The sequence below is a fragment of the Notamacropus eugenii genome, chromosome 6 (genome assembly GCF_028372415.1).
Source record: "Notamacropus eugenii isolate mMacEug1 chromosome 6, mMacEug1.pri_v2, whole genome shotgun sequence".
In the NCBI taxonomy this organism is placed as follows: Eukaryota; Metazoa; Chordata; class Mammalia; order Diprotodontia; family Macropodidae; genus Notamacropus; species Notamacropus eugenii.
In genome coordinates, this window is record NC_092877.1 from 382,282,704 (window position 1) to 382,307,930 (window position 25,227).

The 25,227-nt window shown below is 45.8% G+C and overlaps 1 protein-coding gene across 1 annotated transcript; it reads right to left on the bottom strand.

The window, feature by feature from the left end:
• Positions 1 to 593: 593 nt before the first annotated feature.
• On the bottom strand, positions 594 to 25,163 carry CLDN1 (claudin 1). The gene is made up of 4 exons (XM_072618853.1): positions 24,353 to 25,163; positions 9,941 to 10,105; positions 6,028 to 6,112; positions 594 to 3,303 (listed from the first exon to the last, which is right to left on the bottom strand). Exons 1-4 carry the CDS (start codon positions 24,573 to 24,575, stop codon positions 3,141 to 3,143), a joined length of 636 nt encoding a protein of 211 aa, XP_072474954.1. The 5' UTR covers positions 24,576 to 25,163; the 3' UTR covers positions 594 to 3,140.
• Positions 25,164 to 25,227: the final 64 nt, after the last annotated feature.

Consider the following 25,227-nt stretch of genomic DNA (forward strand, 5'->3'; position numbering starts at 1 on the left):
AAGTAAGACTTTCCACCTTCAGCTCATTTCTCTAAATAGTAAATAAAGAACCATCTCCTAGATCAGAATTAAGCGGAGAAAGGAAGAAAATGGGAAGACAAAAGGGAAGGATACTGTGCCCCATGAAGAAGGAAGAGGAAAAGTACATGAGTAGGCCATCCCCCAAGTTTGGGCCTCCCCAATGTGGCCCAAGACCTCCCTGCCTCCAGGGCTGCCCTCCTCTGGCCTCCCCAGAAATTTGAATGATACCACATAGTAAGTGCTTACTAAGTGCTAGGTGATTAAGTACTTGGAGCTGTGGGTGATAGTTGGGACAACGAGCAGTAGCACAGACACACTGGTCACTCCCATTCCATTGAGATGAAGAATGTTGACACTCCCTCCAGGAATCAGGGTTGGTCTGGGAGCTGAAAGGACTTGAAGAGGCCTTTGAGTGAATCTACCAACCTCATTTCACAGAGGAGGCAACTGAGGCCTGAGATCAAATGAGTGGAAATGGGAGAGAAAGGGTTTAAAGCAACCTTCCAGAACCCTTTCCAGCTCCATCACTGGGAGTTGACTGGGCCAATATCAGATGATCCAAAGCAAGAAACTTTTCTTCTTTAGAAAAACAACAAACCCCAAATATTTATTGAAAAAAGAAAAAAAAAACTTTCTTATAAGTTTACATTTTTAAAAAAGTCTCTTCACTGTTTCTCAGTTGTACAAGCAGAATACAAAATAACCATTGACTCATTGGCATTTGGTTTTGACTGGAGACCTTCCCAATCTGGTACCAGCATTGATAATACATTTACACATGTCCCTGGGCTCTGGGACAGAGGAGGTGGGGTGGGAGTAGGATTCAGGGAAGAGGTTTTTGTAAATAAAGGGTTCTGGATGTCTATTGTGGTGTTCTTCATAACTGGTCTGGACCAACACTGACGGTAGCTCTGAAGGTGCAAGAAAGCAAAGCAACACAAACATGGAAGGCAGTATCTTTTTGGAAGGGTACCAGTTTTCCCAAAGAGGTACAATCATTCATGAAAATGCCAGCTGCTATATTTTAGGCAATCACCCTCCAAGTTACCATCAGTTCTGCCAAAGGCCTTTTGGGAAGGAAGGAGATGTACAGCCTGGATTAAAGGGCAAAGCCTCACGGCAAAGGAAAAACTGAATTAACCAGGCAATTGTGACTTGGTCTCAAGCAATTTTCTATTCTCTTGAGATGACCACCATGTGGGAACCCAAGTGTGCTTTATAATTTTCCCATCAGTCATTTAGAAAGAAATACCAGGGGATGTCTCCATTATGTCTTCCATAAGGAAGACTTCCTTCTACCTGGGAAGCCACACACAGGTACACATACATTCAGGGGCACACACACACACACATACATACATACATACATACATATGGGGTCACATATATATGTGGGCAGGAAAGGATTGATGAAAAATGGACCATAATCACTAATAGGTTAGGCACAGATGAAAGAAAATGGGCAAGGGTTGACACCTTTGGGGAGGGATGGGACAGTGTTTCCAGGCTTTCATCAGCGGATCAGGCCATACTACTTAGCACTTTTCAAGTTCAAAAGAGATAGAAACTCATTAATTCTCCTACCTCCCTGTACCAGTGGGAGAAGTGTCATTATCCACATTTTACAGACCAGAAAATCAGAGGTAGAGAGGCTGCCTGAGGCTTGGGGAGGGGGTGGGGGTACTCCACATTAGATTATCACTACAGAATATCTAATCTTCCATCAGGCAAACAAACCACACCTGTATGGGAGAAGCAAACCGGAAGATAATGACCTGGTTAACAGCTAGGGAACCAGAAATGGGATGAGGAAAGGGAAGGGGGAGGAGCAGCAGTGCTTCTTAGCAGAACATGCAAGTATAAGCAAGAGACCATTAGAATTGGGTCAAGAAACGTTCTGGGCAACATTTGGACAAGCCCACACTAGAATGGATGCCCAGTGAGGGAAGGGATTGTTCCAACTTTAGATTTCTCTCCCAGAAGCCTGGCCTGGCCCATAATAGGCACTTAAGCTAGTGCTTAAGCTGAACTCAATCCTAGATCAGTGCGTTAGACACTGGCCCATGGCTCAAGAAACATGGAAAGGTGGGGAAGGATGTGTATTTAAGAGAAACAGAGCAGAAAGGGGGGCCTAGTTTCAAAAAAATGCTTTCTGTTTCTTTCCCAGAACATCCCAGATTGCGGTTGGAGAAGCTGAAGCATGAAATGAGCAGAAATATCCAAAGCAAAAGAACAAAGATGGAACAAGGTGGCCCCAAGTCTAGCTGGGCTGAAACACGGAACACAGCCAAAGCACAGTGCATGAGCCACCCCCAAGGTCAGGGTGTGAGGGTTCAAATTAAGCATTTAGAGTAAGTGCTGTGGTCTGTGAGCCCAGACAGGTGATTGATTGGCTTAAGGAAACACAAGTTACCTTGATGAAGCAAGAGACACTAGTTAGGATGGTTTAGGCCCTCCTCTTGCTTTGTTGTTGGCTAATTGTGGCACAAACCAAAATATTCAAAACAAAAGAGCCAGACGCATAGCATACCAAGAGTACCAAGTCAAGCTCATCCAGACTGTCGCTATGGGATTAAATACCTGAAAAGAATTGAAAATACAGTATCTGAGGTCATACACAGGGGAAGCAGTCTTGTCTGACACCCTCATGTTACAGGTGAGGTGAAGACACATGCAGGTGTAGCTAGGAAGTAGGAGGGTCAGGTGTTGAATCTTCCTATTTTGTTTATAAAGGAAACATGAAGAGTGAGATTAGGGCCTATTCCCTACAAGGTTTTCGTTTTTACCATTTTAATGGGTTTTTCTTTTTTTTTTTACAAAATGAAATAGTTTTCCTTTGGGTCTGCCTCCCCTGGGTAGGTAGCCAACAGAGAAACACCAGAGCTCAAGGATTACATGAGTTAGAGAATCAGAATACAAAATTTCTTATTAGGGGAAGGGTGTGAAAGAAGGTATGGAAATTACAAAAAAAAAAAATACATTTTTTAATACAAAAATGCAGAATATCATAGTCAGGAGGTCTGAGTGCCTCATGATTTTAAAAAATGAAAAAACAAAAACAAAATCTAAGTCCTTTTTTTGCTTTTTTTCCCCAAGCGGCTGAGTCCCCTTTCTTTCTGTTACACATAGTCCTTTCCACTGGAGGGTGTGGTCTTCGGGTATGGGCGAGGAGTTGGGTAAGAAGTTGTTTTCTTGGGACAGGAGCAACAAAGGAGGGCACCTCCCAGCAGGCACAGGGAAGCCGAGGCCCAGCCTATGAAGAGAGCCTGTCCAAACTCATACCTAAGAGGAAGCAGAAGAGGAAAAAAACCAAGTCATTGGTCACGGAGACAATGGCAACTAGCTGTTCATGTAAAATGTTCTCGTCTTCTGCCCTCCTGCCCCCAAAACTGTAAACATGATAATCTTAAACTTGTCTTTTTTCTGCAACCCCTGGGAGCTGGCGGGGGAAGAAGGAAGTCATTCTTGCTCTAGGCCAGCAAACATAATACTACTCAGCAGCTTCAGTCATTTCTATAAACCTTTCCAGGGCAGTGGCCCAAACTTTTAAATGCTCCCTAACAAACTTAACTTCTGGCTAGGACAAAGCTCTTTGGGGGGCACATGGGAAGGGGCTAAGCTGTTCCCAGTCCACTTGGGCTGTTCTAATTTGTAACGATAAAAATCTCAGTTTCAGAAGGGACCTCAGTGGCCACCCAGGTCAACCCCAGTCCTAGCAGGTGATTATCCAGCTTTGACTTGAAGGCATTCAATGAGGAAACACCCCAAGGAAATCTCTTTCACTGTTGGAACTCTTAATTGTCTGGAAGTTTCTCCTGACATCAAATCAAGGCTTTCCTCTTCTCAACTTTACCCCATAATTCTGGCTTCTGTCCTTTTGAGCCAAGTAGAACAAGGGCAATGTCTCCTGCCCTTCACATCCCCAAAGGCAGGTCCTCCTAATGTCCTCCTGGTCCCTTCTCTTCTTTAGGCCAAACATCCCTAGTTCCTCCAATAGAGTCTCATATGGCATAGACTAAAGGCCCTCACCTTCATCATCCGGGCTGCCTCCATGTGGAGACTCTCCTGTTTATCAGTCTTTTCCTGACTTTGGCCCTTACAGCTAAAGGGCTCTGGTGTTCTGAGCATGGCAGAGAACAGTGAGACTAGCGTTTCCATATTCCTGGAATAATTCATTTTATCTTATCCATGAAGATTTAAGAAAAATAAAAATAAACCATCCTATGTAGATAAGGTGATCACAGACTTCTGAAGTGTCAGGTTTGATCTGTAGTTGGGAACGTTCCTCTTCAGGCGCTGCTGCCCCTGCATGTTCTATAAGGCCAATGGGAGGAATTCCATTCTAACTGAAGTAGTTCAGGGTGGGAGTGAGCACACTGGATTTTGGAATCAAAGGACCTGGGTCAGGATTCCAGGTGTGCCATTTGCTTTCTCCAGGACATTGGACAATGCTTTTCCTATGCTCAGTTTCCTCATCTATAAAATGGGAGAGTTGGACTGGGTGACCACTCTGGTCCCTTCTAGCTCTTCAGGCTCCCTTGTAACTAGGAATTAAATAAATGAACCTTTCTACCTGATTTACATCATCTTCTAACTTTCATCCATGTATCTCACAGCACTTATAAACATTAAGTCCTTAATGTGACATGTATGATGCTAATTGCAACATTAATTGTTTATAGGTAAAAAGATAGAAGTGGTGGTCTCAACCATTGGTCAAACAGTCAGAGCAAGGATTCTAGACCCTGCCTGAGCCTTTGATCCCCATGACTCAGTCTCCCTGGGTATTTTAACCTTGAAGAGTCAAGCATGCTGAGATCAAAGTTTAAAAACTCAACAGACTATGGTTAGACACTAAGCTGAGAGAGAGTCACCCACAGAACCACAGGACTGGGAGCTGGCAAGGATCTTCATCTAATCCCACCTATACCTGAAACAAGGCCCCCAACATCCCGGTCTGACAAGCAATGGCTGGCCAGCCTGTTGGAAGTGCTCCAATGATGGGGGAGTCAGTGACTACCATCCCACTTGAACATGTCTTTAATAGCTAGGAAATTGGTCCTGACGCCAAGCCTACATTTGTCTTTTGGCAACCTCTCCCCATGGTTTGTGGCTCTTCTCTCTGGGGACAGGCAGAGCCAGGTATATCCCTCATTTACTTGGCAGCTCTTTGAATATCATCCTTGAGATGAAGTCAGAGGAGGGTAGAGTGCAGAGGGGGTCATCACTTTCTTTATTCCTTAAGGTCTCTCAGGAAGGTCCAAGGTCACAGTAGCTTTTAAGTCTGGCTTCAGTACAACCCTACTGCTCCTAAAGAGTCTGTAGTCCTCTAAAATCACCATACCTTTTTTTCAGACAAATTAACTAAACATCTCTCTCTCCTGTAAAAGTTGAACTTTTGATCCCAAGCGAAAGACTTTCCATTGATCCCTAGGGGATCTTAATGGAATCAGCCAGTGTTTTGGCCTGTTAATTTCTTTTTGGATTCTGCCTCTTCCTCCATTCCAATTTAGACCCAAGTTGAACTGTTGAGAGGTAAATATTTCTTCTCATTGTCAAACTGGGGATAAAGCTCTATCAGCCACCTCAGGTAATTACTATTTAACATTTATCTCCCATGGTATGTTAGTAATAATTAGCAGCCAGGATGTTGTAAAAGTACGTCAGACAATGCACTTCAAAGCTGAAGGTGCTGGGATGGCATTGTGACTGTCTGTCTTTATTAATAGCCTCCAACACCAGAGTAAAACAAATAGAAATCATAATCTTTGGGACCTGCACTGGGGAATGGCTCAGGGTTTTTATACAGCCTATATTCTCCACTTAGAAAGCTTTTCATGTGTTCCTTTGAACATTTAATCACAGGTCAAACTACAAAGAGTCAACTAGCAAGCTTAAAGAATGCAACAACAAACTCTTAGTTGAAAACATGAGGAGACCCAGTGTTAGCACAGAAAGAAAAACCTCAGAAAACCGTGACCTTGATGAAAAAACGAATGGCATTACCTAGAATTGACTGGGGTCATGGGGTCATAGAATTCTCGAGCAACTCTGTTTCCGTACCATGCTGTGGCAACCAAGACAGCCAGGCCTGCGGGAATTCACAAGGAAAAATGGTTAATAAAGACAGAACTCTGAAGCCAAACAGAAGTCCCGCCGCCCCTTCCAAAGGTCCTTACCCTCCATTCTCTTGGTAATATCATTGGACACCAGGGAAATGGAGGCATGGAGATGAAATTATTTGTTCAAAGTCACTTAAGGAGTTAATAGTAAAATCAGCCAGAGTGCTGGAGCCTTTCTGTGCCACCTGGTTGAAAACGCACATCCGTGGTGTTGTATGGGACACTGCAGGGGGACCCTTTGAAAACTGGCTTAATGACCTGACCTAGACTAAAAAGGAAGGCATGCTAATATTCCAACTTGTAAAGTTGAACTAGATAAACAAAAAAATTCCCTGTTTCAATCAGTCGTTCTTAGTTGTTTTTAAAATCCAGGCAAATAAGGATCCTTTCTTTACAACCTTCACTGGAAGGGTGAACACCTTTTCCTTTTGAACCAATTTTTATTTAGTGCCAACTGTATGCCATATACACTGCTAGGGCCCAGAGGAGGTGGAACTTTGGATGAGGCATTGCCCTGACTGGATGAGCTTTACCGTATAGTATGGGGACAAGACGGAAGTGCCTATAATACACATCATAACCTGCCAAATGTATTTGCCAGGTACAAATGTTAGGCTCTACCTCTGTAAATACTCTGGGTTCCAAATGGTTCATTTTTACCTTATCTCCCCTAGAATCATACGCTGATTTCACTCCCTGGCCACCAGATCCAAGTCGTGATGCCTCCCTCCAGTGACCTACATCTCATTTCCACCTGAAGCTTGGACTCTGCCCCTGGAACCAGCCCAGGCTCTGAGAGATGAGTGTTCATCTTATCTCCAGTATATAGTTGAAACTTCACCTGATTTCCACCAGCACAAAACCTCATCAGCCAGGATACACTTCTCATCATCTCCTCTCTGTATGGAGGCCATAAGAATATAACGTATGTCCTTGGCATGAGTGAATGAGAGGGACAGAAAGTAGTCTGGTTTCACTGGATGGGAGTAGTAGGAGATAAGATTAAAAAGAAAACAGGGTGGATCCACACAGTGGAGGCTCAAGAATGATGGAGAAGAGAAGTCTGAACTTTATCCATTAGGCACTAAGAAGCCACTGAATATATTTGAGCTGAGTAGTGACACAAAGAGATCTATACATTAGAACAATTCGTCAGCCAACGGTATGAAGGATAATGGATTCGAAAGGTGAGAAGATAGAAACAAGAAGACCACTGAGAAGATCCTACTGTGATGGGAGGATGGAAAGGAATAGAGAGGCAGAGATATTTAGGATAATAAATGGAATGAAGGAACTTGGGAAACGACCAGCAGTTTTATCAGTAACAAAGGAGTTCAAAAGTGAGAGCCCTCAAGTGAACTGGAGTAATGAAAATGGTCAAGGAGTGCTGGGGATGGAAGCTCAATTCCATGTGGACAGTCTCGGGCTGGTAAAGGTGGGAACTTCTAAATCTTAGAGTTCTCACGAGGCCCCCCAGGAAACGACTGGGAATCGAGGTGAACCGAGCTATCTCGTGTATTTCCGCCTCTTCCCGTGAGAAACGTGATGGGAGAGAGCTCTCCCCGCCCTCGAGATTGTCCCCGATCTGGGCACACCTATTGTTATCTAACAGCACGGTATTCAGGTGCAAACTATGCGGCTGGAGAGCTTAATTAGGATCAGGAAAGCCTGAAAGCGCTCTTAGGCGGGAGGGGCTCGGATCGGACAGGACAGAAGGCTCCATTTTTCCTCTCTCCGCTCTCCCCTCCCCCTCTCTCCCCACTTACACTTCTGCTTCCAATCTCTTATTGTAAGATCTTTGCCTCCTTGGGAGATCTTTCTCTCTCCCTCCTAAGGAAGAATTCCCCCTGCACTTGTAACCAGAACCCTGAAATAAAGCTCAACCCTTGTTCGACTCTGATAGGTCTCTTCTCTCATACGACTATCCGGTTTGGCCAGCCAAAGACCTCCGATAGAGGTAAGGTAAGATTTGGGTAGCCCTCAGGCCTCTAGGCCTGGCAAAGGAGGACCAAGTGGAGGGGAAGGATAAGGTGCTCAGTGCTGGGTCAGTAGAAGGTGAGGTAATGAATGGTCCCTCCATGGAGACAATACCTACAAGGAGGTGGAGATTTGGATTTTCAGTTTGGAAGATGGTCCAGGGATAGAAATGTAGATTTAGGAATCATTGGGCAGAGGGAATGGAGCACTGTGGGTAGAATTGTGGTCAGAGACAGGGTTCCTGGATTCAAGTCCTGTCTGAGTCATGTTGTCTACATGACCCTGGGCAATCACTTAGCCCCTTGGTACCCTAAGAATTTTCTAAGACTCCATATTGTTGATCTGCATGTGTAGAAGGAATCTCCTTACTGGAAACTTTCAACATCCCAGGTCCAGTCACCACCTATCCAGCCAGTGTTAGTCAAAGCCATAGGAAAGAATGAGGTTGACAGGGAAAAGAGTATGAAGAAAGAAGGGAAAACTAGGTCAAAGAGCACACTCAAGCAAAACCACACTAAAAAACTGAGAAGAAAAAGAATCAGGAAAGAAATGTGAAAAATCCTAGAAGAGGCCAAGGAGAATCTGGTAACGTTGAAGCCCAGAGATTAATAGAGAAGGGATCAGTGGTCCACAGCAGCAAAAGCTTCAGAGTGAGCAAAGAGAAAGTAGAAAGGGTAACATACATTGGCTTTGGTGATAAAGAGGCCAACAGGGATCCTGGAAAGAAAGAGTCAAGTTTCTGTTAAGTGTTGAGGGCAGAAACCAGATGGTAGAAGGGAAATGGAAAAAAATGGAAGTGGTAAAAGGATAGCCACTAAGTTTGACAGTAAGGAGAAGGTTAAAAATGGGATGGGAGCCAGAGACCACTCCAGGGTTTTCTTTCCTCGTCACCTCAAGTCCCTCAGATACCTTCCCCCCATCTCCTTCTCTATCTCCACCTCATACAAAGAGGTTGCCTTTCTCCTTCACCATGCAATGTGCGTAGGGACTCCAAACAGGAGAATTCCTGCTGTGTCCCCCAAACTGGATAGAGGGGTGCACTGGAGGGTGTCCACCCTGCATGACAACAGTGAGCACTTATACGATGCCTCAAGATTTGCAAATATTTTATAAACATTACTGCATTTCATCCTCAGAACAATTCTGAGAGGCAGATCCTGCCATAATCTGTGCTTTTTGTTGTTGTTCAGTCATTTCAGTCATTTCTGACTCTCTGACACCATTGGGAGTTTTCCTGGCAAAGATACTGGAATAGTTTTCCATTTCCTTCTCCAGCTCATTTTACAGATGAGGAAACTGAGGTAAACAGGGTTATGTGACTTGCCCAGGGTCACACAGCTAGGAAGTGTCTGAGGCCAAATTTGAACTCATGAAGATGAGTCTTCTTGACTCCAGTCTCAGCACACTATCCACTCTGCTACCTAGTTGGCCCCATTTTACAGATGAGGAAATTGAGGCACAGAGATGTTAAGCAATCTGCTGAGGGTCACACAGTTATTAAGTTGAATATTCAAACTCTAAGGGAGTATTCAAACTCAGGTCTTGACTCCAAGTCCATCACTCTGTCCACTCTGCCACTTGGCTGTCTCTGAAGAACTTACAAATCTTTGAAGAAAGTCAAGGATTTAAGGAAGTGGAGGTTGGTGGGGGAGTGCATACTAGGTATGGTGAATAGCCTGGGAAAAGCCATGGAGGAGAGGGATGGAATGCCAACACAAGCATCAGCTGATTATCTGACATGCAGAGTACATGAAGGGGAAGAATGTGGAGGAAGCCTAGAAATGGAGTCTGGAGGCCACCTGTGGAGGGCATGTTCTTACCTGCCACAAGGAAGATCACGCCCCCAAAGACAGCCATCCGCATCTTCTGCACCTCATCATCTTCCATGCACTTCATACATTTCATGCCCACGGTTGCCACAAAGATGGCGATCAGACCCACGATGATTCCAATGACCATCAAGGCTCGGGTAGCCTGAAGGGTACCTGCAAAGAGCAAGGCCAAAGCCTTCAGCGTTGGAGGGCAAAGGATGAGGAGGAGTAAACTTGGGATCAACCTAACAGTAGCAGCTGGCAGCTGATCCCTCCTTAACAGCTCCTCCAAGCTGCTCTGAGTCCCAGAATCACAAGATAGGCCACGATTAACCAGAAATCATTGCCATGATGAGAAACTATAATTTCGCTTTATATTGGGCAACTCTTTGAGGCCCATTAATCATCCTTGGCAATAGACTCGTGAGAAACACCGAGTTCCCAAAGGGACGTGACAAAGATGAAGGGCTGACAGTCACAAAGTGCTTTAAGGCTTGCAGCTTGGAGTAAATGACATTTATGCCCTGAGTGAGGAGGGGGTGGAGGGGAGCTCTCTGGGCTAGATTTAGGCTGCATAGTGCAATGGGAGGAGGGCCAGCTTTGGACCTGGGAACACCCAGCTTCCAGCCCTGCCTTGGAGGCCAGGTGTGTGATGCTGGGCAAGTTCCCCAACATCTCCAAGACTCAGTTCCTTCATCTGTAAGATGGGAATGATAAGGATACCTACCTTACAAGGTTGTTGGGAGGATCAAATGAGATAATATAGAAAGCCTATTATTATTTTTATTCTAAAATGGAATGTATTTTTTTTAAATACAGGCTTAGAATCTTCATCTTAAAAAGTTAGTAGAAGAGAAAAAGCCACAGACCAAAACCATGCCCTACACACAATTTCCAGTGTGAAGCTGCCCTGGGCTGCATTCCCCTTCACTTGCCCTGTTTCTGATGCAGGAATGATGTTTGCTCAGGTTGCTAAGTGAAGCCTGTCATGCATACTGAGTGATGCAGAGTGATGCCAACCTTTTGGAGACTGGCTAATTTGCATCATTAGAGCTAAAGTGACCACAAAGTCTTTAAGGCTTGGACAGGGGCTAAACTGCTGATTGGCAAAAGCTGCCTGTGCTGAATAACAGATACCAGTTTCATTCTTGTCTAAAGGTCAAGAAGGAGCTTCCCTGCCTCAGTTACTGACTTTGCAAAAAGGTCAACCAACTGATGCATTGTGAAAAGTTAAAAACTTCTGTAAGTACAGAGAAAAGATGAGTTGGCCTCACTTGGACTCCTCACCATTCCAGCCCTTAGTTCCTCATCTGTACAGTTGGGATATCACTATGTGACCTGTCTGGAAAACAGAAGGGATGATCTAAACATTCCTGCATGGCCCCGTCCACCTCAAAGTCCTAAATACTTTTGTTAGTGAGTGAGATAGCTAAGGCCCACACGGATTAGATCACAGAACCACCGGATTATTTGAACAAGGATGAAATAAGGGACTTAGGCATCTTGCCAAGAAATGGAATGGGACAGCCTCCTCCCCTTCCTCGTCCTCTAGCCTGGGGAGTATTGGATTCAGATTGTAAGGAACAGAGCTGGACCTAGGATGGGGGCATTTGAGACTGTCCCAGGCTGCTCCACTGTGGGAGGCCATTAAATCTTCTCATCTCCACTCATGGTCCTTCACAGGCCTATGCTGCCTTAGGACAACTGTCCTCAACCCCCTGAATGATCACATTTGAGACTGACCTGGCCTCTATACCACAACTCCAATATTGCTTCCCTCTCCCTCCCTCCCTTTCCGCTCCCTCCACCCAACCCAAGTGAATCTGCTGAGCAAAGAACTCCAAACTACAACTGTGCTAATGTTCAAAATAAAAAGTCTCCCTCTACCCATTAACAGTGTTTATTTTGTCTTCTTCCCATTCCCCTCTCTACTATAAACACATGTACACACACACACATACATTTTCTGTCTCCAGCTTTCTCTGTCTGTCTCTCTCTCTGTCTTCCCCTCTTCCTCTCTCTTCCTCTCTCTCTCTCTCTCTCTCTCTCTCTCTCTCTCTCTCTCTCTCTCTCTCTCTCTCTCTCTCTCTCTCTCTCTCTCTCATGCTGTTTTGATGCTCCACATCACTAGCAACTCCTTTTCAGCAAGCCCAAGGGTGCTTTCCTGCCCTGTCTTGTGAAATACTTTTGAAACCCAGCTCATTATCTGTGCTGACTTCATAGGAAACAACACACAAGTTCCAGTGACATTTCTTGGTATAAGCCAGGGGAAGGCAGCCATGCTGTTCATGGAGCCTAGGCCATTCCTTCAGAGAGTGCCTTCCATGGAATTCCACCACATCAACATCTCTAGAACAAGGCAAGGCCAGGAAAGTTCCAGGAATCCCACTTCGTTGTTAGCATGGGGCTGTGATGCCACCTTTGGGTTTAGGGACACGAACTGGGCTGTGTATCTTAATCCAAGGTCCCTGCATGGGTGGCTTTTACACTGAATCAAAAGAAATGGCTGGTGTCCTCATCAGGGAAAGTTCAATTTCAAGCCATAGACCTTTGGATTCTGTTGCTGTTTTCCCCAATTCAGCATCCATATAAGATACACAGTAGGCACTTGCCATAATCATCTCCCTGTTGGCGGAGTCCCTTCAGGCAAGGACTATAATTCTAGACAAGTCAGTGAAGACCTACTCATTTCAACAGGGCACCACCTCCCTGCCTCCCCACGGTGTTAAAATTGATTTCCATCTCTTCCCACCACCCTGAAGACGTAATTCCACAAGTACAAGCATGGCAGAAAAGCCTTTCTGGAACCTGCTGCTTAAGTCAGAGTGCTTAAGGAAAAGAGAGGAAGATATTAGGGAGCATTTGGGATTGCACATTATCTTTATGGCTGTTAAATTAAGAAAGAAGGAGTGGGGGACTTTTTCACAGACAGTTCTTTAAAAATCTACCACATGAACCAAAATTTGGACTTGATAAAAAAAAAAAGGGAGAAGTTAAAATTTATTTAAAATGAAAACTATAGACCTTTGGAGATTGGAAATTTTAAAATTTTCTAAATTGATCCTTCAGGAAAAAAAAAACTACACTTCCCTAGGGATCAGGCCCCCCTTTCCCCCCCTTTTTTTTCTGTTTTGTTCTACAAGAAATGGCTTTACCACCCACCCCATTAGGGTATGGAACATGGAACATTCCATGGGGAAGACCTCAATGGATCCTGAGGCCAAGGCGCCTTCTGGTTCCTTTGTTTGATCATGGGTATATTTTTTGCCCCGAGATGGATTTCTTGTTTCAAAAAAACCAAATTTCATGTAAAAATTTTGCTGTGTCTCTCCTTCATTTCATCAGTGATCTCGTGGATATATAGACTTCACCCAGTGGTAGTGCTTCCAAACCACCCATGCCTTCCTCATCTCATGTCACTCCTATCCAAGGGTGGGGAACCTTCAGCCTTGAGGCCACATGTGGCCCTCTAGGTCCTCAAGTGCAACCCTTTAACTGAATCCAAAGTTCACAGAACAAATCCTTTCTATGAAGTTTGGATTCAGTCAAAGGGCTGCACTTGAGGACCTAGAGGTTCACATATGATCTCAAGGCCACAGGTTCCCCACCCCTGCTCCTGTCCATCTGCTTGCAGCAGAGAAGACTGTCCCACCTTGGACTGGTACCCTATAGCCCTAGGTTCATAGGGTGTTGAGTTCTATTTCTCCATTAACACTGGAGCCCTACCTAGCAGATCAGCTGGGGTCACAGTCTACCTAAAAGTATAAAAGGCAATCCACTTTCCTACAGAAATGGAAATAATTTTCTTAATTAATTCACCTTTCCTATAAAGGAAATCTTGGAACAGAGACAGTTATTGTTCAGGATATGGAGAGGTTCTTGAACCAGGTGGCCCAAGCTGGAGGGAAAATGAACCTCACATTCCAGGGAATGTCACACCGTTTTTCTCCCCAGAGCTCAATCATGCGAATGTCAGACTTTGTATCTTGGGCCTAAGGTTTCTTTGGAGTGGTTCTGGTGCTGTAAGGAAACCCAGGAAGATCTTTTCTTGGCCATGTGCTCATAACCGCTGGCTGCAGGTAGAACACTGCAGGCCAGTCTTAAAACAAAGTGCTTTCCCATGGAGTGTGACCGTTTGCCCTACCACAGACTACTTCCTTGCTATTTTATAAACAAGGCGTGACTTCTCAGATGGAAGGAACCTCAGGAACAATCCATTCCATCCTGCGGCTTCTCGACAAACATTTATTTCCTTGGAAATTTGGCATTTAAAAGATAATTCAATTCCACAAATACTTGTTAAGCTCTGTTAAACACCAGGTCAAGCCTACGGTGAAAGGTTAAAAAAAAAAAAAGACATAGGCTCTGCCCTAGAGTCACTGAGTGGAACAGTGGATCGAGCTCTCAGGGGGAAGACCTGAGTTCAGATGTAACCTCAGCAACCTATGGGCAAACTAGCTGGTACAGTGTTTTATCCCCAGTTTATCCCTAGCACACAGTGAGGGCTTAAGCTGGTAGACTGGAGAGTAAGCTGCACCAGCCTCTTTGTGTAAGTGAGAAATCTGAGGCCTAGAGAACGGAGATGAAGTGTCCAAGGTCACACAGCCCAGAAGAGATCCAGGACTCCCAACCCTCCATCCCATGCCTTTTCCACAGTGAAAGACTTTCAGACCATCACCGTCTCAGGAAAGATGTGCTGCAACTACCCTTGAGGAATCGTTTCTTTGACTTCAGGCGGAGAAACCTTTGCTAAACGATTGAAAAGTCCCTGGCCTTTAGCCATGTCTGTCATGACAGACTCATGGACAGCTTTCTCTCCTTTCTCAAATGAAAGGACAGCCCATCCATTCCCAAACCGAAAGGGGTTTTGTTTGGGCTTGGACATTCCATTTGAATTCTGCTCCCCTGAAGCTTTCAGAACTGCAGAGCTCCTGCTCATCACTCTTACTTCCTCTGGCATCCATCCCTGTATAGGTATAGAAGCTAACTAGTCTCCACCCCACAGCCCTTCCAATATCCCTCAACTCCAGCACCATTTCCCTATAAACCTCAATTCTTGCCTCCTTGGCAAGGCAGCTGGTGGTGGTACAGTGGAGAGAGCTCTAAGCCTAGCATCAGAAAGACCCAAATCCAAAACCGTTCTCAGATCAGGGGACCCTGGTCACATTACTTAACCTTTATTTGCCTCAGTTTCCTCATATGTAAAATGGGGATAATAATAGTATCTTCCTCCCAGGATTGCTGTGAGGATAAGATGAGACACAGGTAAAGCACTTTGCAAACCTTAAAGAACTCTATAAGGTCTATTAATATTAAAATCTTAATTATTATCAGTGCTTCCCTTCTCTGAAGCCTCTCCAGGTTTTCCACCTCTCACTAGTTACAGCCCCCTGAAGTGGACACAGCACATGGATTAGGAACAATAGCCTGGTCCTTCCTTCTCCTCCCCTCCAGGGGAAGCAGTAACAGACTGGCCAGACTGGTTGGAGCACTCACAATTCTATCTAGGGCACTCAGCTTTGGGAGTTGTCTTTGGAATCCCCCTCCCCTCACCACATTGAGTCAGGCTCTTAGAGACAGGGCCATACAGGCATAGCCAGCAAACCCACCTGGGATTGTTCAAAGACCTTTTGTCCTGCCATGGGTTGCACCTGGAAACTTCATGTAGGCAATGAATTTTAGCCCATGACCATGGATACTGTTTAATTCTTATTTGCATGTAGTTGTTGGTGTGTTGTGTCTTCACCATGTTGTGTGCACCTTGAGAACAGGGACTGTCTTTACCTCTCTGTGCGTCCCCAGTGCTTAGCACTGAGTGTTGACTTGACTTCACTTTCTTGCCCAACTCATTAGTCTCTTAATAACTTTATAAATAAAGTTTGAGGAATCAGGCCCAATTCAATTAAATATGCATTTATTAAGCACCAACTAAGTGAAGGGAATTCTGTTCTGTGTTTGGGACACAAGTACAAAATTCAAATATTCCCTGCCCTCATGGAATTGATATGGCATGAAGGGTACGTAGTGGCATATGTACAGACTAATATAATCCAATGGTGGAGGAAAAAGGAAGAAATCTTGCCAAGTGCCCTAGAAAATCTGAGGAGGGAATAAAGGCCCACAGATAGAGAGCTGAGAAATCAGAGGTCATATACCTCAGTCCTATCATTTAACAGCGAAGTGGTCAAACTGAGGGCCAGAGAAGTTGGGTGGTTTTGTCCAAGTCATACAGTGAGTATACGCAACAACAGTAAAAACTAACATTTACACCGTATTCCAAAGTGTGAAGAACATTTTACAGAGATCATTTCTTTCAACAGCCAGATCGTGAACCCAAGGCCCTGGATTTCCAAACACAGAGCCCTTTCTTAGTTATTTTAAACTGGGTCTGCCATCTCATTTAAATGTAAGTAAAGTGCTGGAAAGGGAAGTGACAGCAAGGGAAAGGAAGGGAAGGGAAGGGAAGGGAAGGGAAGGGAAGGGAAGGGAAGGGAAGGGAAGGGAAGGCATGGGCATGCTGTGCTAGTTATAGTCAAATATTTGGAAGAGGGCCTTGACTTGTATTTACTTGATCCTACAGGACAGAGCTAGGAGCAATGGGTGGAAGCTAAAGAGAGGGTTAGGTCTGCTCGATATGAAACTCCCTAATGATGTGCTCTACTTTAGCACATTGTAGGTTCCCCATTATTGGAACCTTTGGAGCAGAGGTTGGATAATGGCCACTCATTAGGGATACTGATGAGGGGATTCATGATGAAGGAACTGTTGGACAAAATGGCGGCCAAGGTCCTTTCTGCTCTGAGATCCTTTAAGTGCTGGTGTCCCTAGATTCCTAAGACTTTTTGAGGTCAAAGGCCAAATTCTTTCTCAGAAGTTCTCAATGTTTTCTGAACAAGAAAGAGAACCTTCCAAATCCTTCTACCATGTCCTCTATTCAATGGATTGTCAGAAGGATTGTGGAGTCTCCTTTTCAAAAGGAAGTACACTTTCATGAATGACCTCCTATTCTCTGAACAGGGGAATGTCATTCTGCTCTGTGATGTGGGGGTCTATCTACTCAGACTGAGCCTTTCCCAAGACTATTCACTAGAGTTAGAAAGGCTTAGTATGTGGGCTTCAGGACTCATACCCATCACAGCTTTTAATTCCCTGGCTCTGACCTATGTCAAAAGAGAAAACTTCAAGTCTAAAGAATTTAGCTGAAAAGCTCTAAAAAGTGCTGTTTAAGAAAAGGTAAGTGTGAAACAGGTTGTAAGCTGGGGGGGGGGGGGGGGGGGAGTGTTCCCAAATTACATAATTCTTTTTAAACCTGGACTATGTAGATCCTTCTTGTACAAGACTGAAATTTTATGTCAAGGGCTCAAGGTCTATATTTTTTTCTTTAGAAAAATAAAACAAACTTCTAATTAACCTTTAAAATGTTTAAGTTCAGAATCATGGCTCAGGAATAATACCTTCCACCCTGTTCAAATGTGGTCCTGGACAGGGAATATACTCTCCCCATCCCTCCCCATCCCCCCCCGTTTTAGGTACCAGAATATGGTGGCATAAAGGATAAGATTTAAAGAGAGACTTCAGTAGTTCCAGGATTTATAATTCCATCAGAAATTTTAACTTGCGAATTTATACTAGATATGAAAATGTTTTGCTTTTTAATCCACCTTCATGATGGGCTTAAATGATCCCATGAATTCCATAGATGAAGCCCCTTCAAAAGTTAAAGGCACAGCAAAGGATGGGCAGAGAGGAAATTGCTTGGATATTTTCCTTCAGAATTCACTCCTAGAGAAGGATATTTAGAAAGAAATGCAGAGAGTGAGGGGAAATGAACTTTCTAGAGACTTCATTATTCTTGTCCTAATTCTAGGACAGTGTTCTTGAGTCTGTCACAGGATTGCCCATTTAGCAGTGAGCCTCAGTTTCCTCATTCAGTTTTCAAGAAGGTCATGGATAAAAGAGAGAACCCTCAAAATAGTACAAACAGAATTACTAAAGAGTCTGCAGGGCAGTCCAGAAATAGGTTGGCTAAAGGTACTGGGAATGTTCAATTTGGATACAGGAAAGTTTGGGGAAGGGTTGGGAGATGGGATCAGTGATAGCTTTCTTCAAAGACTTGAAAGGTCAAAGGGAAGAGCAATGACAGTCTTGGCCTCCATGGGCAGAATGTGGAACAATGGGGAGTTGGGTGTCTGCTCCCAAGAGACAAATTTAGGCTTGAAGGGCAGGGGAGAGGGGAACCACTTTCCCAATGATAAGAACAATTTCAAAATGGAATGAGTCACTTGAGAGACAGTGAGTTCTCTTTCATGGAAGGCATGACAAAGCCAAGATGGCCATTGCTTAAGGGAGACACAACAGGATTCTTTTCCAGTCTGGGTTGAATGAATGGTATCAAAATCTCCCTCTACTCAGAGATTCCATGATTATAGGATTTACAACCAAAAAAGAGCTTAAGAGTAAATCTGGTTTCCCCTGTCTCCATTCAACAGATGAAAAAACTGAAAACCAAACAAGTGAAATGCCTTGGTTCTGCTTACACAAGGGCTTAGAGCCAGAATGCAAAACTGTGCCTCCCTAACTCACGTGCCCATTTATTGTTCTTATATCTCAAATTGTATTGTATCCACCAATCAGCCTGTACTTACTCAATAGAAGCTTCTTGAGGACAGAGACTGTTGTATTTTTATCTTGATTTTCTAAGAATCTAATCTAATGCCTAATTTTACCCCAGATGTGGAAAGTGAGAGAGGGATTCATAGGTTCTCAACAAAAGTCTTAGGAGTGGACTCCATCATCCTAATCGTTGGGGACAGTTGCCCAAGAGAAGCCTGGCTGGCATCTGCCCAAGCTCAGCTGTGTTCCTCACAGGTCATTCTGCAGAGGTCAGAGGAAGTCAGCTTCAGAGCACTATTGATCTGGCCTGCATCTGAACCAATGGTCTCAAGGTGGAAGACAAACAGAATCAGTTCTTTGCACCCTTAACCTAAAGAGTTTTGTTGTGGTGGTGGTTAGTTTTAGAGAAAGAAGAAAAGGTTTTAAAAGACCTAGCAGCTAGAAGAAAAAAAGTTAGGCAAGTGTTAAGAACCTCTAAAAAAGAAAAATAAACCAAGTACAGAAGGATGAACACAGAAGTATCCAAGATCAAATCAAGAATTTGAACTTTGGGAACACAAGAAGACAGAGGTGGATATGAACATGTGGTGCACTGGCACCAGATTTTGTACAATATCCAAGTTCAAGCCAAAATTAGAGAGAATCCTTTCTTCCTCCTGAAAAACAATTCTCTCACCACAAATGGGACTTCATACAAGCCAAAGCCTTATATGTGGATGATACTGGTTTCCTGAGACTTACTTTTACTAAAGCCTATGGGTGGCATGACTCATAATGATCAAGAACATGCTGGTCTCATAAGTAGAAGTGGTCATGTCCAAGTAGGAGGGGAATTATTCCAAGCCGGTGGATGTCTAAAATGGGAGAGGAAGGAAGTGGGATGGGATGGCAAACCACTTCTCAGGAAGTCCATAAAACAAACCACCAACAGAGTGTTGATTTCACTGATCTAGTTTACTTCCTCCAATGGGGCAGATTTTAAGAATCCATGGCTAAAACTATGTTATACATGTTATACCATCATGTGCACTGCCCATTCAAAGGATCTAGAACAGAATCAGTTCAAGGAACTCCTGGTGTGGGAAATCCCTCCCCCAACACACAGAGCAACCTGTCTAGGGCTCAGGTGATAAATCTTAGAGATTTGCTTGAGATGCTCAGAGGTTAAGTGATTTTTCCAGGAGGTGAGATCTGAGTCGAAGTCTTTCTGACACCAAAGCCACCACTCCATCCATCTGGCCATGCCACTCCCTTTTTCCTCTTTCGCCACCTACTCCATTCCAAACTAGACCCAGATAAAGCAGCTGCTTCTCAATTAGGTCTGCTTCCTCTTCTTTACATCTTTCTCCACTTCAGAGGCTACATAAATCTTGCTACTTTTCTTTGTTCCAAGCATGATAATTAGTGATGACAGATGTCTTTGCAAACAGCATTGGCTTGAAAGCCAAGATCAGAATGGCACATTGGAATTAGAAGAACATGGGTTGTAATGCTGCCCCTGCCATTTCCTACCTGTGTGATCTTGTGCAGATTACTTAAACTCTCTGGATCTCAGTTTTTTCCAGGGTATGGGCTTAGATAAATATTAGGATTCCTCCCAGATCTGAATCTTTCATCCCATGACAAGGTAACATTGAGATGTGAACCCTCCATCTACTTTTCAATCATCAGTTCAGAATATAGTCTAGAAAAATCTATTTTCCCTGAGTTGCCCTGAAAGACAAACTAGGAAAACTACTGGTGTAGGTTACTTCCTTTATTGGGGACCTTCAGACTATGGTTGGGCCTGACGTCATAGTAAGAAGGTGCTTCTGGGAAACCACACCACCCACACCAATGTGCTCCAAGCATACCCATTCGTGCACCCACAAAGAACAAGTTAGACCCAAAGAGGAAGCTTTCTATTAAATAGGCCAAGCTGGAGGCTCACAACTCACGGCAGGGCTGAAAATGAGGGAAATGGGGAATGGCTCGTGTACATTCTTGACTGGGGGAATACTGATTTGAGACTTTGCTATTAAGTGAGCATTGATCTAACAAAAGAACACTAGCCCACTCTCCCCAAAGACTGAAGATGCTCAATGGCTTGGAAGAATCACTCAGTATATTTATTAAATACCTACTATGTACCAGGCTCTACGTCAAATACTTTTTTCCCCCACTCCATAGGAATCCCCACCTTTTCCAATGAAAAAAAATGTCTACTGGGCAATGGACAGAGCTCTGAAATTTGAAGTTTACCTTGAAGTTTAATTGCTGAGGACGAGATTCAGCAGCATTGGTGAGGACGGGCAAAAAACCAGTTGATGCCATCTAAGAAAAAGGCAAAGCTGCCTTTCCATAAAACCCAGGAAATGTGACCCTTTGTTGTGTCTCTGTCTGAGACACAGTGAAGCCTCGGAGCACCAATTACTCCAAAAAGGTTTTCTACTGAAAGGTTCATGAGTTTTAAGGGCCCCACTACAGCCAGCACTGACTACTTTATGCCTTGACTCCTTTCCTTTCTTCTTAATAATGGAGATAAAATAAGAGATACTGACATAGGGTGGTGTACCAGCATGGGATCCCAGTAGGGGGCATTGAAAGTGTACTCCACTCTGGCCTAACTCCCAACCTTGGAGTTAGGGAGGACTCCCTCCATCCTGGGGGATGGCAAAAGCTCCTTTTGAGGTTCAGGAAAGCTATAGCCTCAAGGAATTCAACTGATTCTAGATATTAGGAACCTGTACCCACATCCCCCACTGAATGTTGGACCCACAGTTATCTCTGACAGTAGATAATGGCTTCAGCTCCAGGTAAAGGAAGTCAAGAGACAGAGATTCTCTGTCTAATCTAATGGCATCAGATGCCTCATGAAGAGGACAGGACAAAGGCCCTGAGAGCTAAAGGAGGCTTCTTCCCTTGGAATCAGCTTCCAAGTTGAAGAGTCTCCTGTTTACCATGCCCAATCCTTGGGAACAGCTAAAATCTTAGCCTGAGATGAAAGAAAACAGTTAACCAAAAGTAGATAACCAAGAAAGGTAAGAAAAGATGAGCTCACATTAGATCTCAACAGATTTTCACCATTTCATAATATCTATTAAGAAGCACAACTGGAAACTCAGAAGTTAATTCAGAAAGACACTAGCTATCCCCAAATTCAACAGCCAAAAGGCTAATAGAGAACAAATTAACCTTCCCGCTCTACAAATGGGGAAAGGCAGACTGGGGAGGGGGGAGAAGAATTGGCCCAGGGTTACATAGCTGTCCAGAGTAGAGAGGCAGAACTAGACCTCCAACTGGAGGTTTTCAAAGCTGCACTTTGCTGCCTACAGTGCCCTGGGGCAGCCTCATTTGAAGAGGTAAGGCCAATACCTACCACCACAGTTCAGTTAAAACATAAATCCACTTACATCAGGGATCCTTAATGAAATGAAATGAAATTAATTCAGTCTGTGAAATTGTTTTAGAAATTATATTGATAACTGGAATGTAATTGACTTCCTTTTAATCCTTTGTATTTTTATGCATTTAAAAACATTCTGAGAAAGGCTCAATTACACACACATGCACGTGGCTAACTGCCTCTGCTTTGGAGAACTTACTTGCTAAGAGAAAACCTTGAAAACACAGACTGTCAAATTGGCAACAGGTGCCTTCAGAAAGACCGGCTATAATGAATCAGAAAACACCTGACTGCTGGCCTTCCAAAAGGCAGGCAATCATTGCCCTGCTCTTTAGTCTCAGAGACCAAAAGGGCCACTTCTCACGTATCTGTGGAAATCTAAATGCCAGGTTCTGCCCTGGCAGGCAGGGCCGAAGTATAATTACAGAAGATCTAGACTGCTGACGAGCACTGGGCAGAATCAAAGGCAAAGACCCAAAGAAGATGAGGAAAGCAGACAGCATCCATAGGATGAAGACACGGTCCTGCAGGGGTGAGGGGAGAGCAGGAGAGGCCAAAAGCCCTCAGAGGAAGGATGCCCACATCACTCTGGAAGCTGTGCTCCTCAGCTCAGTGCTGCATGTGTGTTCTAAGGAGCTCTGTGACAGCCGGCATTTACATATTTGGTAAAGATTGCAAAGTAACATATATGGACTTCTATGTTGTGTGTCCTTTGTTCTGGAAGAGGGCCAATGACATCAGGGGGGTAATGTGTCTTTGCAAGTGAGATGGATTGTGTGTGTGTGTATACACATACCACACATATACACATACATACATACACATATATCATCATTTCCATGGAAAGCATGCTGACTGGGTTCAAATCTCACTTCTTACCTGAGCTCTGGAATCCCCTTGGCCAGGCCCCTCCTTTCTCTGGGCATGTTTCCTCTTTTGTTTTTTGTTTTTTTTTTTAATAAAGGAATAGTTCCCTCTGGAGGGGGCCACATGAACAAGTCGAGGAGGATGCTGTTACCATTGTCATCTTATCCATGAGAAACCTCCAGCTCCATGACAGGACAGCACTTGTCCACAATCACAGTGTTAATAATGGTCTGAAGGAAGATTTGAACCCAGGACTTCCTAACTCCCACTCCACTACTATCTCACCAAAACTGTGAAAGTTGCTCTTTTACAGGCAAAGGGCAGTGACAGTCAATCCTATTGCAAAGAGGGAGGCTTCATTACCGGGGAGGCTTTCAATACACCTGCAGCTTTAAGCCATTCTAAGTCCTGAAGCTCGGCCCCGGGGTGAGAGGACAGGCCAGCCCCCAGCTGCCTAGGCAGCGCAATATCCAAGGCCCCTTTCTTCAGGTGCGTAGAGAGGCCATTACACACAGCTCCCATAAAACGGGGCTGGTGGTTCAGGGGGCATACTCAGGCAGTGACTCAGAGCTACTGGAGACAGTGGAAATTCCAGGACTAACATAAAGGCACCAGCCAAAGGCACCTTAACTCCTTCCCTCACCACCCACCTCTCCGCTTGTTGCTAGGACAGAGGAGAGTTCATCCAGCAAACAAAACCCCCTTCAGTCGGAGCCCCTGAACAATTCAAACCTTGTTTACTGGCTCCAGACGGGGCTCCATGTCCCTCCCCCATTAATTCCCCAACTAGGTGTCTCCAGTTCCTAGACACCCCTTAGGAAGCAAAGGTGCGAGCCAGGTGTGCGCACGGGAATGCATCGGAATTGTTGGAAGATCGGAAGTCCCCTCCCCGCGGTCCTAGGGTTTCCAATTCCCAGGGAGCTCCCTCAAACTGAGGTGGAAAGTTCTTGGCCAAGCCCCTCCCTCTCCCTCCTGTTCCATCGGAATCTGGGACCTCCGGGGAGACCCAGAGCGAACCCGAATTCCAGCTGAAACATCCTGCAAGGTGTGCCCCCATCCCTTTTACCTTAGCAAAGAAAGAAGAGATACCTGGAGTCCGAGCTAGGGAAACCCTGCCCGCCCGCGTCCCAAGTCACCAGGAGGGAGGACAAAGGCTCACTCCAGCTGGAGAGCTCATCCCCGGAAATCTTTCCACAGACAAAAGTCTGGGAGGACCCTGGAGCTCCCGCCACAGTCCAGTCCCCTCTTTGGCAGGTGGGGAACCGAGGCTTCACTGGCTCAGTGACAGAGCGGTTAAAACGGAACAAAACGCAAGGCATCCTGTGTTCCGGCCAGAGCCTAGCGGGTGGCCAGAGCTGACCGCGGACACTCGGAAATACCCGGCCCCGGCCCCCGTCCGCTTCCCTCGAGCTCACCTCTCCTACCTGGGCTGGACGTGGCCCTCCCTCTACCTGCGCTAACACAGGCCCCGCTGGAGGCCGCCGGGCCGGAGGGAGCCCCGGGGCCCCTCTGCCCACCCCAGCGCCCTCGGGCGCGGAGCCCGGCCCCGCACTTACTGCTCAGGTTCAGGAGCGAGTCGAACACCTTGCACTGGATCTGGCCCGTGCTCTGGGACACGCACGACATCCAGAGGCCCTCGTAGATGGCCTGGGCCGTCACGATGTTGTCCCCCGCGTACGACGAGATCTTCCACTGAGGCATGGCGGTGCTCACTATGGTCCCGATCCAGCCCAGGAAGGCCAGGATGAAGCCCAGCAGCTGCAGTCCCGCGTTGGCCATGCTGGTGGCCAGCCGGCCTCCCGGCGCCCCCTCCCTGCCTGCCTGGCTCCCGGGCTCTGGACTCCTGCCCCGCAGTCGCGGGCTCCCTCCCGGCGGGCGGTGGGGACGACGAGGGGCTGCCGGGCGCTAGCTCTTGGGGCTTCGCTAGGTTGGCTCGGGGGCGATCGCTGGGGAGCAGGGCTTCGGGGGCGCCCCTGGGGTGGGGGGCTGCCTGGGCAGTGGGGGAGCTCCCGCTGGGGCTGCTGCTTGGGGGCTGCTGCTGCTTGGGGGGGCTGCTGCTTGGGGGGGCGGCTGCTTGGGGGCTGCTGCTGCTTGGGGGGGCTGCTGCTTGGGGGGGGCTGCTGCTTGGGGGGGCTGCTGCTTGGGGGGCTGCTGCTGCTTTGGGGGGGCTGCTGCTGCTGCTGGCTGAGCGGCCGCCGCGGGCTCCCGAGCACCTGCTCTGAAACACCTCCCCCTCGCCCTGCCCTTTAAATGGGTGCCCCCTCCCGGTCCGGCCGCCTGGCGGTTTCAGGCGAACTCACAGCTCTGGCCTCTCCCCGTGGGAGGGAGAAGGAACGAGATGGAGAGAGAGAGAGAGAGAGAGAGAGAGAGGGAGAGGGAGAGGGAGAGGGAGAGGGAGAGGGAGAGGGAGAGAGCGGGACTCACCTGCCCT

Bases quoted from the DNA above. Each gene is read 5' to 3' on its own strand.
- CLDN1 (XM_072618853.1), bottom strand. From the start codon at position 24,575: ATGGCCAACGCGGGACTGCAGCTGCTGGGCTTCATCCTGGCCTTCCTG. The intron at 10,106-24,352 runs GTAAGTGCGGGG...TGCTCTTTGCAG, and splicing joins CTCGCTCCTGAACCTGAGCA to GTACCCTTCAGGCTACCCGA. The intron at 3,304-6,027 runs GTAATGCCATTC...GCTTCCTCTTAG, and splicing joins ATGACCCCAGTCAATTCTAG to GTATGAGTTTGGACAGGCTC.